The following is a 20,034-nucleotide window of genomic DNA, read 5'->3' as shown; positions in this document are numbered from 1 at the left end:
CAGCCTTGCCGTATCCTCCATCTCTCGGAATGACATGGACATGCACTCACCACGAAGTCTAATAAAAGACGGGTTCCTCCTGCGAAGCCCCTTTTTATATACCAATTCCCCTAATCGCTGTCAATACGCCATTATACGGTATCTGTAAGTTAAGGCCCGGTCACACCTTGACGTTTTAGCCAACGTATGCCGATTTTTGAATTTTTTTTCTAAAACGCTGGCACACGTTGAATACGTTATGGGTAAGTTTTGATAACATTGAGAGCACGCTGAAAAACACTGCCATACATCGTTGTACGTTGGCTTTAAACGTTGTACTTTTCGGTTGTCCTCAAATTTTTTCATGCTTGAAATTTCACGACGTATGCCGGCGTATGACTCACACGTTCCGCTACGCTGGCCACAAGTTGTATGCACGGTCTGCGATCGTTGACAGACGTCAGCACATGCTACTTGTAAGTTAATCATAAGTTGAGACACGCCGAGGTAATGTTTAGCGTACCCGAAACTTATTTCTAACCTATGGTTAACGTGTTGTTGGCACGTTACGCGATCGTTGCCACACGTCGACATACGTTACTTTTAAGTTACTCATAGGCTGAAAGACGTCGGTATAATGGATCGTCCTTGCGTCAGCGTCCACGGCCACGGCCAGGACACTTATTTGCAGCATTCTTCAAACTTTTCTTGGGCATGACGAGGATGTTCACACTTCGATGTCTAGCTTGGCGATGATTCCAATTGTCCATCGGCAGCGTCTATTTAAAATAGTCGAGTTTGAGCGTTTTAACACGTTCAGAAGAAACGCTTCAAATTTCCAAACCCCAGCGTCAAAAAACAAAGCCGAGTGACAGCAATTTAAATCGTTCATTTTAAACAATGAAAATAGCTGAGTGGTACCGTTTAAAAGTCGTTGAGTGTAAAAAAATCCAATTGTTGAGCGCAAGCGTCTACTTTCAATAGTGGAGATGCAGCCATTTAAATCGTTGAGTTTATCATTTAAATCGTTAAACACAAGGACGATCCATCATAACCCACACCCTCCCCCGCACACTCACCTACTACTGCCAACATGAACAAACTACTACTAATACTAATACTAATACTGATGCTGTTACTGCTGACATGGACATCGACTCAAAAAGGACTCGAAAACACTGTTGGGTTCCCCTTTTATGAGCACCATTTTTATATACCAATTCCCAAAACCGCTGGGAACACGTCTTTATATGGCAGTTGTAAGCGAGAAACACGTTCATTTATTTTTTTGTCGACCGGAAGACGTCATTGGAATACGTCTACATACGTCGATGTGTGTTGGGGCTACGTAAAGAATTGGTTCAAAGCACGTCAAACATAAGTTAGAAATAAGTTTCGCGTAAAAAAGACATTACCGCGACGTGTTTCGACTTATGAGTAGCTTATAAGTAGCGTTTGTGGACGTGTGTAAGCGTCCACATATCGTGTGTAAAACTTATCCCCATCGCATGCGAACGTGTGTCATACGCCGAGTACGTCGTAAAATTTTGAACATGTTTAAAATTTCCTGACGTACTCTACTTACTACGACGTATGATAGCGTACTTTAGCGTTGTACTCACGTATACCAAACTTACTCATACCGTATTTGACGTGCCCCAACGTTTTAGACACATTTTTCTTAGGTCGGCATACGCTGGCAAGATCGCCAAGGTGTGACTGCGATGTTGACACTTCCATTTCTACGGCAGTTATGATTCGAATCGTTGTGCGTCAGCCTTTTAATAGGCTACGTCACGACATCGTCGGCGATGCGTGCAACGCGCTATGCCTAAGTTAGACTATCGTTGGGCATCGGTTGTGTAGGCCGACAACAGGTTCAGCATTCGTTGGTATAAGTTATGTATAACACAACGAAACGTTCTGTGTAGTTACCAATGCGTTATACATAAGACCAAGTCGCTATGAATACGTCCGAATCTTTTTAAAAAAACATCAAAAGTTCAACGTAAGCCAGCGTTTTACATACATTTTAATACGTTGCCATCGCTGGCTAAAACGTCAAGGTGTGACCGGGCCTTTAGAAATGCATTCAGTAAGTTCTGTGGTCGTCCTGAAGACGTCAAATACGTATTTGTGCGTAGGACATGCTTTACAAATAATTCCCAAGCACGTTACTCATAGGTTATAAATAAGTCACGGGTACCCTAAACATTACTTTGACGTGTTTCGACGTATGAGGAACTTTCAAGTAACGTGTTGCGAAGTGTGAACAACGTTCGTGTAGCGTGCTTACAAAACGTTACTCATAGGTTAGAAATAAGTTTCGGGTACGCTAAACATTACCTCGACGTGTTTCGACTTATGAGTAACTTACAAGTAACGTGTGTTGACGTGTGTCAACGATCGCGTAACGTGCCTACAACTTATGGGCAGCGTAGCGGAACGTGTGAGTCATACACCGGCATACGTCGTAAAATTTCAAGCATGCTAAAATTTGAGGACAACCCAAAAGTACAACGTTTAAAGCCAACGTACAACGACGTATGGCAGTGTTTTTAAGCATGCTCTTAACGTATACAAAATGTACCCATAATGTATTCGACGTGTGCCAGCGTTTTAGACAAATTTTTCATAAATCGGCATACGCTGGCTAAATCGTCAAGGTGTGACAGCGGCTTTAGGGTGGCGGCTTGGGATCCTAGGGTCCTGAGTTCAAGCCCCGTTGGCCGCTGAATTAATATACACCAGGAGGTTGACTCAACCTGTCATCCTACCGAGGTCGGTAAAATGAGCACCAGTGTACTGGTAAGAGGGACACTGCATCAGCGGCATAGCTGCGTCTCAACCAATGATGCAACCAGCAGTCACAGGCTGCACTCTATAGAGGGAGAGAGATTCAAGGTATGGAATGAGACGCATTGTTGTTTTGCAATGCTCTGTAACTTTGTGATGTGATTTTCTCTCTCCTCTCTCTCTCTCTCCTCTCTCTCCTCTCTCTCCTCTCTCTCCTCTCTCTCCTCTCTCTCCTCTCTCTCCTCTCTCTCTCTCTCCTCTCTCTCCTCTCTCCTCTCTCTCCTCTCTCTCCTCTCTCTCCTCTCTCTCCTCTCTCTCTCTCTCTCTCTCTCCTCTCTCTCCTCTCTCTCCTCTCTCTCCTCTCTCTCCTCTCTCTCCTCTCTCTCCTCTCTTTCCTCTCTCTCCTCTCTCTCCTCTCTCTCCTCTCTCTCCTCTCTCTCCTCTCTCTCCTCTCTCTCCTCTCTCTCTATAAAGGAATTTAAGAATGGAGGATCACCAAGTTATGTCATTGACTGCACTGGCTGCATCTTGCTCAGCTCACTCGAACACTATCAGTCGGTATCGAGGATTAGTCCTGCTCAAGGTACGTCTGGGGAATTTGCAGCATGATGCATGTGAAGCCTTCATAAGTGGGTTATGTTCCAGCACATCAGAATATATCTTCAAAGCCTCTTCTAATGATCTCATACTTATTACATCTTTTGATAGATTATATGCAAAAAGATATTGTTATGAAAATTTCTCCATTTTGTTGTGCAACTTTGCGTTGATATATTGGAATGATTATATTTTTGTCATTGCATCCTTTGGTATTTGTAACGTTGGTTAAGAGTAGTGAAATGTGAACGAGGTTTATAATTATTATAGTTTGAATGAATATGACGGACAGCCGGCACGTAACTCAACTCACCGTGAAAATCAGCAGCAGTCTTCGTGGAGCAATGATTTGCCCGGGCGAGTGGAAGCTACTCCAGGCAGATCGTGGCCGTGGAGACCACGGGTCGCTGTGTGACTGGCCTGATATGCTGGAAGTAGAAGACGATGACCAAGAGACACAGATGAAGGAAAGGAGATGCTGGGATTGCATCGTATCGCATTGTGCTCATGGGATTCTTCCTTTGAGACACGGACACTCTTGGAGGTTCAACGATAATAATCAGTTTGAAGAGCTCATCTCAGCTATCTGGAACTTTTTTTTTATTGAAGCTCACTGTGACTGCGAGGCTTGTAACCACCTGCTGTTTATTGCATTGAGACGATTCCCAATCATTATGTGCAGGTGTTTCTCGCACAATGCTGATGTAGTTCATCTAAATCAGTGTTATGTCTTCGCAAGTAGGTTATGTACCCGACACAGAATTTTGGTAGAATATCATAAATAACCACCAGCACCCCATTTATTCTCGGCGCCCCAAGCTGCTCAATGTGTATGTGTCGAGCCCTCCAAACCCCAAACGTACCCCATTGTCAACTTAGGTACAAAACACATGGAGCTATGCTGAAAGCATACATAAGAGACAGGAAGCGGCATGCTTTGCACAGACTCTAAACATAGTACCATATCTTAGCATCACTAGCCACACAGAACTTTAGTATCTTCTACAACTGCTTCACATTTGCTTTAGTTATAAAATAGTTCAGCTGCTTCTACTGTTTACTGCACCGTCAAGTCAATGGTCACATGTTTTATTTATTTATTTATTCGTATACAGCCTGTGGCTGCTTGGCTGCATCAGTTTCTGGAGACGCAGCTGTGCCGCTGATGCAATGCCCCCTGTTACCACGATGCCGATACTCATTTTGCCGACCTCGGAAGGATGGCAGGCTGAGTCAACCCAGCTGGTGTTAATCGGGAGCCGCACCCTCAGCCAATGATGTTACCTGCAGCTGTGTGCTAGATATACGAACAAGGAGAAGGAGTAGTCGTCCTTACCACAACTACTTGTATTCTTCCCACCAAAAAAATCTGTAAAACAAGAGATTAATTAAGTATGAAATAAATATCTGACAGCATAAATCTTTTTGTCCTAATTGGGAGGATTGATAGGAGTGGTGAACTACGTTGGGCCGAAATGAAATGATCTTGCTGTTTGTTCCACAGCAGGGAAAGTGAGCAGCTCACCAATGCTGCACTGTCCAACACCTTTTCCTCTCTACCTGTGGCATTCTTATCGTCTGCACGAATACCTGTGTGCCAAATCCCTAGATGGGCAGACTTCCTGGAAAGCTGTCATCCGGGACTGCACTCGTAATCTCGAATCAGGTCTGCCTTTCCCTGATGTTTTCACTCCGTCTGTTTGAGACGCCATGTGATTCCTCATATGTGGCCTCAAATGAATAATGGAATTCAACCCACAAATCAACTCCTTTTAGGACTTTCAAGCGAGTTGGAGAGCAAGACCTTGCTGGGGGCAGTGCGAGCGTACCGCCAGACCCAACAGAAGTATGGTGCTTGGGAGATGCTATCCGGAACAGAAATTGAGGTGAGAGGCTGGTGGTGAGAAGCGACGTACACGAGGCGAGCCTCAGTATGTCTGAGTCCAATTACTCAGTTAGCACAGTCGAGTTTTGTCCTTCTGGCAGACTTTATAGCTGATACCAGTACTAGTCTTTTGTGCTTCTTCCTCCCTCCCTGGCTTCATTGTTCCTTTCTTTAATTACCTCCGCCACTGAAGGTGAAGGAGGTTGTGTTTTCACCCCTTTCTGTCTGTTTGTTTGTTTGTGGACAGAATATCTCAAAAATGTGTTGGGCCAGATATGTTATTGTGGACCAGGTATTACGGAGCGGAGGTATGCACTCTACCGATTGCCCTTCTGGATGCAAGAAAATTTCCTTGGAGTGATATCATGTTGAATCCTTGATTTAATATTCGTTTTGTTTCCTAACAAAATACTCGTTACAAATGCATTTTTCTGCGAGTTTTACGAGTGAATGAAAGCTAATATCCACTTACAAGTGATGCGTGGAGCTTTGTTGTTTATTGTTATTCTGATGACGTGTATCTGCAGGTTCTGAGTAATCTCATCATGGAAGAGGCTTTACCAGCTGTACAGACTGATATATTGAAGAAAATCAGCAGAAAATCTCCCGAAAAGGAGACTGCTTGGAATGGGGTCAGCTAAGTTTCAAATTTTATCATCTGAGCTTGAGGAGACACTGAGGATAACAAGTGTGTTAAGGAATATATATATTTTTTTAACTCTGACATGAACTTGCATGTATAAATGCATGTACGTCAAACCATGTTAACCATGGTACGATGTTGTGCACACACTAATAATGTGTGTGTCAATGTAAAATATACAGCATGATGGTGCGGAGGCAGCACACTTAATTTTGAGCTGTCTCATCTGGGTTTGATTCCCGACCGGACTATAAGCCGTTGGATTGGTGCTTTACAGACATTGCTTTAGCAGGTGGACGTTATGTGTGTGTGTGCGGTGGGCCACGATGGTGGCCTCGTGGAAACATTCTGTTGGCCACGATCATGGGCCGGCGTCATTGTTCAACAATCGGTGTTATTTGTTCCTATTCGACACCATGTGCTTACCTTCAGCGTAGCATTCAATCTTCTTCTTGCGTATGACAGCTTGGCTGCCGGGTAGCTATGATTTTGTTGGGGCGCGACTATGCCGCTGATGCTGCGCCCCTATACCAGTTATCTGGTACTCATTTTGCCCATCTCGGAAGGATGATAGGCTGAGTCAACCCCACCTAGTGTTAATTCAGCAGCAAACGGGGCTCAAACTCAGCACCCGAAGATCCCAAGCCAGCCACCCTAACCACGAAGCCAACACCAGGCTGGTATGGCCTTCATTGATTGGTTGAGAATGTATTACATTCCAGATTGTTTGTAAGGTCGATGTTTATTGACCAAAATTAATTCTCGCTTGTGGAGTATGGTTTTATTCGGATTTAAAAGAAAATGGCGACATCAAAGAGAGGGCATGAGTGACAATTCAAGACATGGACAATTCAAGCGATTTATACAACAAATGATTCGGAGTTTTCAGGAAGAAAGTCCGAGTTTTGATAGAGCAGTTTGGCTGGTGATACTTCAGATGATGTTGATGGAGGAGGTGATGGTTGGCTCAGTGTTTGGTTCCAGGTGTTGGATCACGAGGTATACAACTGTCCGACACATTTTGATTTTACTGCACAACCAGGTCCCCGTGACATGCCAGATGCTGATGCTGCACCTGTCGAATATTTTATGACACTTGTTTTGACATGCTGGTACAAGAAACGCTTCCAAACCAATTCGTGGTTTCAGAAGTGGTACTACACGGCAGTGGCTGAAATGAAGGCATTTCTGGCCCTCACAATAAACACGGGACTGATTCGTAAAGGTACCATACCATCATATTGAGAATGCAAGAATTATTCCCAGTCTACCCCAATTCTTTCAAGTAATTCACTAAGGATGGATTTTTAGGTCATCTCTATCATCTCAGTAGAGATGACCTAATAAAGCCAGTCTCGAAGTCTGTCCGTCCGTCCACAATCAAACCGAGTGGAGACAAATAACCAATAGTGGAATGGATAGAGGTCGATGAGACATGCACAACGATATAACTTTCAAGGTCGTCCAAGGTCGAGGTCAAGGTCACGAGGCTGTCAAAATTGCGAAAATCGTCGATTTCAAATCGTATCTCCTCCCTCATTTATCAAGAGAGATCAAATGTTATTAGTGATTCAGATACTATGGACTATTATCTAGAACAACACGAGCCATTTTTTTGAAATTTGCTCTCGTTCCGATTTTACAGCCCTTCAAACTTCGCTCTGACGACCTTCTCACGCTATGTTTGGAGAGTCGTATCTTGGCCACAGAGTAGAGTAGCAGCCAGTAAATGGTATCGATTGAGAGAGAACAACATGGTCTATCATGATCACACAGCAGCACGTCCATATTACCTACCACGTGGATACCACGTATCACGTAACTTGGCAAGTGCCGCGCCTGGTGTTGGCGGAGTCACTGATTTCAAATCGTATCTCCTTCCTCATTTATCAAGAGAGATCAAATGTTATTAGTGATTCAGATACTATGGACTATTATCAAGACCAGATCCACGAGCCATGGAATCGATTATAGATGCCCCTAATTTGATTTTGCTTCTGTCAACCTCTGGCAGAGATGACCGGCACTCCCGCTCGGGGGTATTTTTACTGCTACTATCGACTTGTCACTGGTGGGAGGATTAAAGGGAATTACCAGGGAAAGTGCACAAGGTTTTATTTGTTATACGTCACATGCAAACACGAATCCAGGCTCACTACCTGCCAAAGAGGAATGTGCTTGGAGACAAAAGTCTGGTTGTGTTCATGGGGCTCACTCAAGCTTTGCAATATATGCCAAACAAACATCACCATTGGTTTGGAATCAAGTTTTGGTGCTTATGTGAAAGTGACACTGGTTACACCTTTGGTACAGACATGTATGGAGGCAAGAGTGAGAATAAATCAAATTATGGTCTGGCATATGATGTTTACATGACTTATGCAGCCCCTGCTCAAAAAGGCTACCTCCTGTTTACAGACAAATTATATGCAGGTGTTCCTCTGGCTAGGAAACCTACCTGACGGGAACAGTAAGTACTAATTGTAAGGAGATTCCTAAAATGGTGGAAAAAAGCTGCAAAACGTGAGGTTCTTGCATCCAGGAAAGGTCCTTTGTTGTATGTTGGATTTGAAGACAAAAAAGCATGTTATATTTCTCACAACTGCCAGTACAGCCAAGAAGTGCTGCGAGTAGACATCAAAGTGTGACCGTACTCACACAGCACGTCAGGTGTGTGATGTTTACAACAAGATCAGTGGAGTCGATCTCTCTGATATGTGTCTATATATATATATATATATTTGTACCTTTATGAAAGAAGAACTGTCAAATAGACCAAGAAAGTTTTCTTTGCATTTCTTGTACATGTTACCCCTGTACCAGCATCACAGCTCTCACCAGCCAAAACTCAGTCGTCGTACCTTTCAGGTACACATTGTTGAGGGACTTTCTGTGAACTACGTCTACGTGTAGTTAGACCAAGTGTCGGCTCCATCGAAGCAAGACTCACCAACCCTGTTGACCAGTTGAAGCCTGAGAAACTCACAAATGGAAAGGGAAGGGATTGTGGTGTCTGCACTGATAGAAACTCTGGCAGTCATGTTCAAACACGTTATCTGTGCAATGTTGCATTATGCATTGGACAGTAGTGGAAAGATTAACACACGTGTTGTGTTATAAAAGATGTTCAATGTGACTGACTCCGAAACATTGTAAGTTTTGTTTTGTTTTGTAGTTTGCATTGTACGACTGTGTTGTAGTCATTATATGAAAAAAAAAACATTTAAAACTAGAAGGGCACTCGGTAGAGTGCTTACCTCGGCCACGCAATGCCTGAGCCACGAGAACATATCTGGCCCACTAATTTTTTGAAATACCATGCCATGAATTGTTTTTGTCCCCATCTCTCAATGGCAAAAAATCACTTGGAAAAATTAAATAATCCTCGTAGCTGGATTCGGGTCTTCACCAAAATCAAATCAGTTGTCCTTGTCACAAACCCAATCTGTCTACTAAGTTTCATCCGAATCCGTCCACAACTTTTTGAGATGTTGTGTTCGATATCGGTTTAGCCCTATCATCTCAAAATGGTGAAGAATCACTTAAAAAATTATTGGATTTGGATTCAGATCTTCACCAAAATTTGAATTGATTCTTCCTTGTCACGCGTCCAACCTGTACACCAAGTTTCGTCCGAATCCATCTACAACTTTGAGATATCGTGCTATATATCATTTTTTGGCCGATCTCTCAATGGCAAAGAATCACTTTAAAAATTCTAGTCGTCGGATCCGGATCCGGATCTCCACCAAAATATAATCGGTTTGTGCTTGTCACACACTCAACCTGTACACCAAATTTCATCCAAATCCGTCCACAACAGACGGGTGAAAACATAACCTCCTTCCACCTTTGGTGGTGGAGGTAATTACCTGTTTTTAACCAATCATTTATGAAACCGAGTAGAGTAATGTTGATTTTATAGATGAAAAAAAGTATAGTTTATGATCTGAGATCTTACCCAATATATAGTTTGTTGTTTTAAAGGTGGAGAACTCCTTCACAATACACAAAAACAAACATCGAGTTTTATTTGAATTACTAATTCCTGCGATGACGTACTGTACAGGGGGCACTACACCAGGTGCCCAAATCGCAGGCTGGTAAACACCTGTGAGCCGAACTAGTAATCGACTCCTCATTCAACATGCATGATAAGAATGAAATAAAAATTAAATCGATGGATGATGGAAAACAAATACAGTACAAACATTGGCAGATACCCATTGGTGTGAGAGAGAATGATGTCTTCTTAGCCTGTGTGATATGTGGTCAGAGTGCTTTCCAGTGGTGAAATAAACACTGATGTTTCTTCATTCATTTGGAAAACACTCCACTTCATCTCAGTCGGGAATTCTGTTAACACTCAGGGGTAGTGATTGGGTCTTGTATTCACTTGTACTCTCTTTGATGAAATTAAGAGCTGGTCAAATACTTGGAATATGTCCTTCAACCCCAACAAATCACACACACACACACACACACACACACACACACACACACACACACACACACACACACACACACACACACACACACACACACACACACACACACACACACACACACACACACACACACACACACACACACACACACACACACACACACACACAGTCTCTCCGATGGCAAACCCTCTCATCATCTACTTCCCAAAACCAGTTGACGAGGATAAGTCACACAAACATCTGGGCCTCACCATCAACCACGAACCTTCATGGGGAGACCATATTTCCAAGATGGCTTCCAAAGCCAGCCGTGGACCGGGCATCCTTCGTCGTGCATAGTATTTCCTTGGCCAATCTGAACATTTGACAACATACAAGGCCTTAATTCCCAGCTTGATAGAGTACTGCTCTCCCCTTTTGGATGGGGCCCCTGCCTCACCACTTGCCCTTCTTGATGCCGTGGAAAGCAAAGCCCTCAAAACAATTTGGATCTCCCACGACGAAGCCGAGTGTCTAGATCTGTTACTTCCGCATTGGTGGTCTTTGTATCCTACTGCCTCCTTTTTGGTTTTGTACCTTGTGCCCTCTCAGATTTCTGCAAAGTGCACATTGTCTGCCATAATACTTTTCTTGTTGAACTTTCAAAATCCAGGCTCACTGCTCACCTCCACTCATTTGTTCCTCTGTTTTCTTCTTGCCTGTGGAACCAACTTCCCCAGTCTGTTCAATCTCATTATTTCCTTTTGAGCTTCAAGATAGCTGTTCATCACTACCTCAAGCCTGGTGTTGGCTTAACGGTTAAGGTGGCTGTCTTGAGATCTCAGCGTCTTGAGTTGAAGCCCCTGTCAGTCCATTGAAATAACATCAGGTGGGTTGACTCAGCCTGTCATCCTTCCGAGATCGGCAAAATGAGTACCAGCTTACTGGAAGCAGGGGCATTGCCTCAGCGGCACAGCCGTGCCCCCAGAAAATTATGAGCCAAGCAGCCACAGGCTGCACAAGAATAAATAATAAATAAAACCACTACCTCAGGTCATCCCCCATCCATTATCTTATTTTATGAATAAGCACTAAAAAACAGAAATCAGTGCCCACTGCTACCATGAAAATGTTACAAAAGTGGTTGGGGCAGAATTGGATGAGTGTCATCCACCGGATGAGCTTCGGCAACACAGCGTACCCACCCTCTTTCCCCATGGGTATAGGTTTGTGGTTGCTGTTGGCTAATAAGATGTCATCTGCCTTTTGATGGCATTTGCTTCACCAAGGGTACTACTACCCCTCTCAGGCTACCTGAGTTGCTACAAATCAGTCCAACCAGATCATGGGTGTTTTTTGGAGACACCATCCCCTGACTCCCAAAGGGAGCTCATTCACCCTTTGTCAGGTGCTATATTTAATCCTGCAGGGTGTCACAATCACATCACTCACTCAACACCATCCCTACAGTCAAGGAAGGTGGTGGCAGCAACATGTTATGGGGCTGCTTTTCATGAGCAGGGACTGGCAAGCTTGTCAGGATAGAAGGGACAATGGACGGTGCAAAGTACAGGAGAATCCTTGATGAAAACCTGCTTGAGTCAGCCATGAATCTGAAACTGGGTCGGAGATTCACATTTCAGCAGGACAATGATCCGATGCACAAAGCTCAAGCCATGCTGGAGTGGCTGAATAAAAAAGAGGTGCTTCCACTAAGCCACCCAGTAAGGGGATGGTGTGTCCAAAAAAAAAAGAAGAAGAAAATAAATGAGGCCCCGCGAGGAGGAGTGATGGAAGCGACATTTTTTAATGATATGATGATGATGATAGGCTCGGATGATAGGGTAAGGGTTAAAATAGTGCTATATGGCATTAACTCCAAAATGGCCAATGTGTCCCTTACATCACTCCTCCTCGTGGCGCCTCATATGTTCTTGAGTGGTCCAGTCAAAGTCCTGACTTGAACCCAAGTGAACATTTATGGCGAGACTTGAAGCTTGCATTCCGTCGATGATCCCCATCAAACTTGGCAGAAGTTGTGCAATTTCCACTTGAAGAATGGGCAAAGATTTCACCATCTCACTGTGTAAAGCTGGTAGAAACCTACCCAAAAAGCCTCATAGCAGTCATTGCTGAAAAAGGTGCTTCCACCAAGTACTGACCTACGGGGCTGAATACTTTTACAACCAGTGAATTTTGATTTGTACATGTTTTTTGTAGGTATTCATGACATGAAATGTCCTTCAACTAAAACAGTGTTTAGTTTGATCTCTCCAGCTATGAATAAAAAAGTTCATTTGGAAAAATTGTTTCTACATAATTAGTAATTCATCTAAATGTGGCATTATGGGTAGGGGGTGAATACATTTGCAGGCTACTGTATATTAAATAACTGATGTCTTAAATAATGAATATTTAGTAACTGAATTATCCTTACTCATGATTTGTTCTATCTCAAATGCCCCCATTCCCAAGCACTCGTTTTTCAGGTTGTTTGTGATTTTTCTCCCTCCCTCACCTCTTTTTGTTTGTTAGTGTTGGTTGGTTTGTTTCTTTTCTGTTTCATCCCCATTTTCCCCTTCCTCTTCTTGCTGTGTTTCATCCAGTTTGTGTGCAGCTTGTTCACCTTCATGTGTCCTCCTCCACCTCCCATTGATCTTACCCTCACGTTTGTTTCCCCCTTTCCATTTTGTTCCATTCCATTCTGCTCAAGCTCTTCCATGTTCCTCGATCATGTGTCCAACCCCGTACAATTTGTGACTTGAAATGGGTGCTTTTGCTCTAGGTAACAGACTGCATGTACAAGCAAGTGCAGCAGGAGGTTGAGCAAAAGTACAGGATGCTGCTGCGAAATTGTCAGGAATCTAAGCTGCAAATAGAAGCGCTCGCTCGCTCCGAGTACAACGATATCAAAAGGTGCCGTAAGGATCTGCATCTGAAGATACAAGGTAGGGCAATCTTATCAGCAATCTTTTAATTTCAGGTTTCTATTTTCCCTTGCATTGAATCTTGGGAACAAAAGTGAACTTTAATTGCTGCATCTGTGATTCGAGGAATAATACCATCTTGGCCATTTGCAATCCAGAGATGGTTATTTGCAGGCTATAGGCTGGGAAGTCCAATCACAATGACTGGACATTGAGTCCAGATTTATTATCTTGTGACTGTCATCCGTTTGGTCTCCCTGAAACGAGCCTTGAGGGTTTTGACAAATGAGGCTTTAAGAATGATGTCCTACACTGGCAAATATGTACATCATCAACAAAATTCTATAATGAAGGCAAGTGAAGCCTCCACTCTAATGGGACAGGTGTCTGAAGTTAGAGAACACTGTGCCTTGAAAAGAAGTGCAAATCGAGTGCTTGTACTGGTAATGTAAAACATTGTTACACTTGTGAACTTGCAACAGCACAGTATTGATCGGGAAAGATGGGGTTGCAAAGGGACAAATTAATCTTGCCTTGGGGGAAATAACTGAAGGTAGGAGAGAAGGGGGGGGTGGTGTTCTCGGGGATTTTACAGGACTCCATACAGTTCCACAACAATATGTTTGACGTGTGGTCAGAGGTGGCATTAGGGGCGTGCACCCATGCGATTGCACGGGGCCCCGAAATGAGAAGGGGCCCCGAGATGAAAAATGGGCCCTGAGGGTGGGATCTCAATTTGCCAACAAAACCTAACACCTTGTGAGTGGTGATAAACAGTGCAAATGGGATGCTCTGTCTAAAGAAAACAAAGCACCATGACGTAATGAATCAATTAAAATATATTTTCCCTGATATTTAACTCGACAGGACTATTACAAAATTAGGGGGTGAGGTTAGTATAAGTAGAGAAAGCAAGTGGAATAATAACTGCATTTTATATACTAGTGCGTGCCCGTATGTGCGTGGTCGTACGTGCAACAACAAAAAAAAAAACTTTCAAACCGCATGCCACAAACAACAACCACACAGGCCGTTCCTTCGCTTTCGTAAAAGACGACTGGATTGGGACATTGTGTTTATCTATAAATGCGCACAAGAAATCGAGCAATTATAGATAGATAGATACAGTAAGCCATCACTATCCGGAAGTCCGTATGTTGTAACCTGTAATGGGGAACGCGCTCTAACTTGGCATTAACTTGGGAACCACTTGTCCGATTAATTTCAAACCTTTTGAAAGGCAAACAGAGATTGCTGGAATTATAGATAGATAGAAGATAGATAATGTGGGTGCAAAATGCCAAGCAACGTGTCCTGTCATTGGTAACTTAGGCGCCCTTTCCCCATCGGCCACGCCTACGCAGCAACGTGTCCTGTCATTGGTTTGGTAAATAAATGGCCATAACTTGGGAGGCACTTGTCCAATTAATATCAAACCTTGAAAAGGCACATACTCAGGTCCCCAGCAATATACCTGGCAAGTTTCAATTGGATCGGACCAGTGGTTGTCGAGAAACAGCAGTCACACACACACACACACACACACACACACACACACACACACACACACACACACACACACACACACACACACACACACACACACACACACACACACACACACACACACACACACACACACACACACACACACACACACACCTGGAATTATAGATAGATACAAATGCAACAATAATCACAAAACATCCCTTTAAAAAAATGTAAGAACCCATGCGCACGGCAGAACGTTGCAGGTTTTAAAATCAGAACACCTGCCCCAAGGATGAAACAAAACTACCCCAGCAATGCTGAAAAGTGAAAAAAGCTCAATAAAGGGGAAAAGGGTGAAAATTCACCCAAAATTAACTTCTTTTTTTTTTTCATCACAAAAAAGGCTGAACCAGAAAAGGGGTCCTGGGCCGAGCACATGTGCTGAGGTATGTTCCATTATCAATCGGCTTGTAGAGTGCTCGCCAAGTGGCTTAATAAGCACTCGAGCAAACACTCCAACAACGCGGTTGATAAGGAACGACTGACTGGGCAATCAATGGCAAGCTGATTGGTAATGGAACACAGCCCATGGATCTGCTTTCCATGTGGGTTTGTGTTTATGGCTAGTGGTAAGATAAGGAAGTTACCATTATTCCAATAACATAAAATAATATGAAATTTCCATATGGGAGCGGCCAAAGAGGTGTCGCCTTTGTTATTTTTATTACTGCCAATTATTGTCCTATTATTATTATTATTGTTTATATTATTATTTTGCAACACTGTAATGTTTAATATTATTATTAATATGCTATATTATCATTATTCTGAGATATCCTTGGAAAAATGGCACAATAAGGTGGAACGACACTCAAGCTGCTGTATTTACACCTTTCTGATGCCGAAAAGGCAATAAAACGGGAATTCCTCCAGATTTTTTGCAATCGAGGCTAAAGCAACATCGGTTAAGTGGGTGTGAAAATAACAAGGAGTCCTATTACTCGTGATATAATTGAGGGTTCTGAAGAGTCGCTCGTAATACCCTCTCCCACCACCACCGGAAGTGGCGCTACACGGTACACATTTACGAAGATAATAATTTGCGTCGCACCACCTTCAGAATTTCTTGTGAGGAGGCGTCACAACCTTTTCCATACGACTGGTAGTCCTCTTGGCAAGTTTAGTTGGTTGAGATTGCATAAGTAACGACTGAATACATTGGCATCAGACAGACACGTGTTAAAATGCATATACAATGGTGTGATTACAGATTGATAGGTTGACAGGAGCCCCACTGGGCCATTATTGCATTTTGCAATATGGCCCCCGAATGACTAACGCCACCTCTGCATGTGGCCTCAAGTATGGCAGTCTCTGCAAGAATTCACTTCTCCTTCGAGAGAGAGAGATACATAATGAAAGAGAGAAATAAAAAATAAAAGAGATGAAGGAGAAGAAAAAGCAAAAATTACAATGAATAAAGAGAATTGTGAAAAAAAAATTAGAAAGAAGTGTGAAAACAACGAAGAACCAAGATGTCGAGAAGAACCCCAAATCGATAGATTTCAGCAGTTACTTCCCAGGATCAAATGCAACAACACGTACAAGCTCCCGGAGGTCCATGAGCGGGGAAGCACAGTCCACACAGCATCAGGATATGGTACAAACGTAATCAAACAGAAGACCAAGAAGGAACCCAAAGAAGTATGGAACAATGGAGTCATCAAGAGGAACCTGGATAGGATTTGGGTTTCAGCTGCTACTCCCCAACCCTCAAACCCATCCAAGCGCAGCCAAGTGGGCCTTACAGAAAACTCTGCAAGAATTCACAAGTGCCTCTTGCTTATCTCTCTTCTCTCTCTCTCTCTCTCTCTCTCTCTCTCTCTCTCTCTCTCTCTCTCTCTCTCTCTCTCTCTCTCTCTCTCTCTCTCTCTCTCTCTCTCTCTCTCTCTCTCTCTCTCTCTCTCTCTCTCTCTCTCTCTCTCTCTCTCTCTCTCTCTCTCTCTCTCTCTCTCTCTCTCTCTCTCTCTCTCTCTCTCTCTCTCTCTCTCTCTCTCTCTCTCTCTCTCTCTCTCTCTCTCTCTCTCTCTCTCTCTCTCTCTCTCTCTCTCTCTCTCTCTCTCTCTCTCTCTCTCTCTCTCTCTCTCTCTCTCTCTCTCTCTCTCTCTCTCTCTCTCTCTCTCTCTCTCTCTCTCTCTCTCTCTCTCTCTCTCTCTCTCTCTCTCTCTCTCTCTCTCTCTCTCTCTCTCTCTCTCTCTCTCTCTCTCTCTCTCTCTCTCTCTCTCTCTCTCTCTCTCTCTCTCTCTCTCTCTCTCTCTCTCTCTCTCTCTCTCTCTCTCTCTCTCTCTCTCTCTCTCTCTGTGTCTCTCTCTCTCTCTCTCTCTCTCTCTCTCTCTCTCTCTCTCTCTCTCTCTCTGTGTCTCTCTCTCTCTCTCTCTCTCTCTCTCTCTCTCTCTCTCTCTCTCTCTCTCTCTCTCTGTCTCTCTCTCTGTGTCTCGCTCGCTCTCTCTCTCTCTCTCTCTCTCTCTGTGTCTCTCTCTGTGTCTCTCTCTCTCTCTCTCTCTCTCTGTGTCTCTCTCTCTCTCTCTCTCTCTCTCTGTGTCTCTCTCTCTCTCTCTCTCTCTCTCTCTCTCTCTCTCTCTCTTTCTGTCTCTTTCTTTCTCTCTGTCTCTCTCTGTCTCTCTTTCTTTCCCCCCCCCCCCCCGAGATGTACAGTGCGGGACACTCAGAGAGCCGATACACATCTAGACACTCGGCCTGGGACTCTCTCAGCTCAGAGTGCCCAGCCACCGGTCACGGAGATCGAGCCACACAACCAAGACCCCCCCCCACCCCCCAGAGAGGGAGTGTACAGCCAATGGCACAGCAGTGGACAGCCATCGGGAGAGCTGTCTGATGCCGTGCCTGCATTGCGCATTTTAGTGCTCCATGAAAGCCATATGCAACACACTTGCGCACGCTGTCATTCTCTGTTCATCTTGTGTTCTTGGCTGAGTCTGCATGTGATAAGCTTAACGTTAAGATAACCGATAAAACGTTGCTGTCCAGTCAAGTTCTCTCTTTGTATTTTGCTTACATTTTAACTTTCAATGTCACCATTTCCATTTTTTTTTTTAAACCTGTGTTGCTTTAAAAAAAGGTTGTTGCATCTTTTGGTCATGATCTTCTCTTCCTCTGTAACTAAATCCTCCCAATAAGCCGACCATGCACGCTGAAACAGCTGCACGGTTATGTTAGTAAAACGATTGTATCTTGGTGGATTATATTCATGTATGTGCAGTTTCACCTCCTCTCAGCGTTTGGGAGATTTAATTTTCTCCAATGATCTCACTTCGCCTGTGAGGGAGACTGATTCCGTTGCAACATATTATGTAAATATATTTATATATAATATGTACTTTCTTTATGCTCTTTACAGAGCATTGGTGCTGCTGAAGTAGTTTCTTGGCCTGGGTTATACTGGGTGGTTTGGTCTTGACTTCCCAGCATTGTCTGTCCGTTCTCTATCCCTTTAAATACTGGGCATCAAGCAAGGAAGCAACACATCCCATTTTTACTCTTTGGTATGACTCAGCTGGGGTTTGAATCACCAGATTCAGAGCAGGCACTCCAAACATTATACCACCGAGTCTGATACTTGGGATTTTTCCCTTTTGCTCGGAATGTGGGAGGTGCAATGTAGTCATTGGGTCAGGCTCTCCTGCGTTCGTGCGGGATGTTCTGGGCGCTGACTCAATCTGGTGACCATGTAAGGGTGTGCACTGGGTTGCTCTTATTTATCTCAACTCTGCAACTCCCCTCGGTCCTTTGCTAGAAAAGTGGTAGCTGACAACCACAGCAACTCGGCAGACAAGCAAAAGCGCTCACGACCCTCAGCTCACATCTCCTCACCACTGTGGAGGCCCACACCAATTATGTGACTGAGCATGGATGGTTTATAGCAACGGCATGTGCCCCCCACTGTGAGGCTCCCCTCCCACCCCCACACTCTTCAAGGGTCATACATGGGCAACCATAGCAACGAAGTTGCTTACGTGTTGCTGCTCATCTCATCAGAATGTGTGCTCGGGTTGTACACGTGGAATGGCCATGCGGAGGTCGCACACATGGAATGGCCATGTTCAGGTGGAACATGTGGGAGAGTTGGGAAAGGACAATATGGAATGATTAAGATTGCTATTCACGAAGGGGAAAAGGACAGACACTGAGGGGGAGGGGGGGCAATGGGAGGGCTATGGATGACTCGGAGCTTTTTAGACATTTGACCCTGGCCGTTAACTGGGGTTACAAAACACTTGCGCTCATATTCATTGTGAACTAATGAATAATTAGCCTCTGCCTCACAGGGAAACGTAAAAAGATTTTTTTACAAATAAAAATCATTTGTTTACCGGTTTAAAGCACTTGTATTGTTCAGGGTAACTTTGGTGATTTGTATCACATGTCATTATTTTAAAGGGATACTCTAAACCGATGCGTAAGAAAGGGCACTATGAGGAAATGTATGCACCGATATTTGATGAACTCCAACATCAGCACCAATTGCAGCACAAGTCAGTTTGATGATAGTAGGACAAACTTGGGACTTCTTTGTGTGTGGGTGTGTGTTTGACTTTCACAGCATGGATAGGCCCCAACACGAACAAATTTCTGCAAAATAACGTGCATCCGTACCAGCCATCACTGCTTGAGAGCATTGTGGAGCCAGTGAGCGAGGGCTTTTCAGCTATCCGCAGCATGTTCGTAACGGGTTCCTCAGAAATCATCAAAAGTACAGAAAACGGTACTTCACATGAGCAGATTGGACAGGTAAGAAAGTAAAGTACCTCACCGAGATAAACACAATGTACCTCCTTATTCCCCATGTAAAAATTTCACTTCTGTGTCCACCTACCGATGCTTCCAGCTTGATATGTTCTTTGATTTCCCCCCCAAAAAAATTCCATCATGAAATAATATGACAATGCTCTTGTACGAGCCTCAGACAGTGCACTTAAATTTCTTTGTTAACGGAAGTAGAAGATTTGTTTGGCAGTGTCTCTTTTTACAGCCCATCATAAGCACTCCTTGAGGGCATTTGTTAGTCATGTAGGAAATGAAGATTTGTGCTTGTCAGTCATGCCAATGAGGGGAACCAGGTCACAAAGTCCCTGAAAGTCATTAGTGAGCCATTTTGATGACTATCTAATAGTAACATGGTAATTCGTGCCTACACAATTGATCATCGATATAATAAAACATGAAAGTGTGGTCTTTGTTGGCCTATCTCCTTGGTGCTGGAGTGGTATA

The 20,034-nt window shown here is 43.8% G+C and overlaps 1 protein-coding gene across 1 annotated transcript in view; it reads left to right on the top strand.

Annotated features, from left to right (window-relative positions):
• LOC147026808 (protein Niban 2-like) overlaps window positions 1–20,034 on the top strand; it is a 41,144-nt gene that overhangs the window by 7,599 nt on the left and 13,511 nt on the right. The window contains exons 4-9 of the mRNA XM_085882603.1: window positions 3,250–3,358; window positions 4,877–5,038; window positions 5,149–5,258; window positions 5,785–5,889; window positions 13,113–13,275; window positions 19,367–19,554. Of these exons, the coding sequence (XP_085738729.1) occupies window positions 3,250–3,358; window positions 4,877–5,038; window positions 5,149–5,258; window positions 5,785–5,889; window positions 13,113–13,275; window positions 19,367–19,554 (837 nt within the window). The remainder of the gene's footprint in view (window positions 1–3,249; window positions 3,359–4,876; window positions 5,039–5,148; window positions 5,259–5,784; window positions 5,890–13,112; window positions 13,276–19,366; window positions 19,555–20,034) is intronic.

The sequence above is a fragment of the Eptatretus burgeri genome, chromosome 5, assembly GCF_056783735.1.
Source record: "Eptatretus burgeri isolate ZD-2024b chromosome 5, Ebu_testis_v1, whole genome shotgun sequence".
NCBI classification, from domain to species: domain Eukaryota; kingdom Metazoa; phylum Chordata; class Myxini; order Myxiniformes; family Myxinidae; genus Eptatretus; species Eptatretus burgeri.
This window is presented reverse-complemented; position numbering and strand designations above follow the sequence as displayed.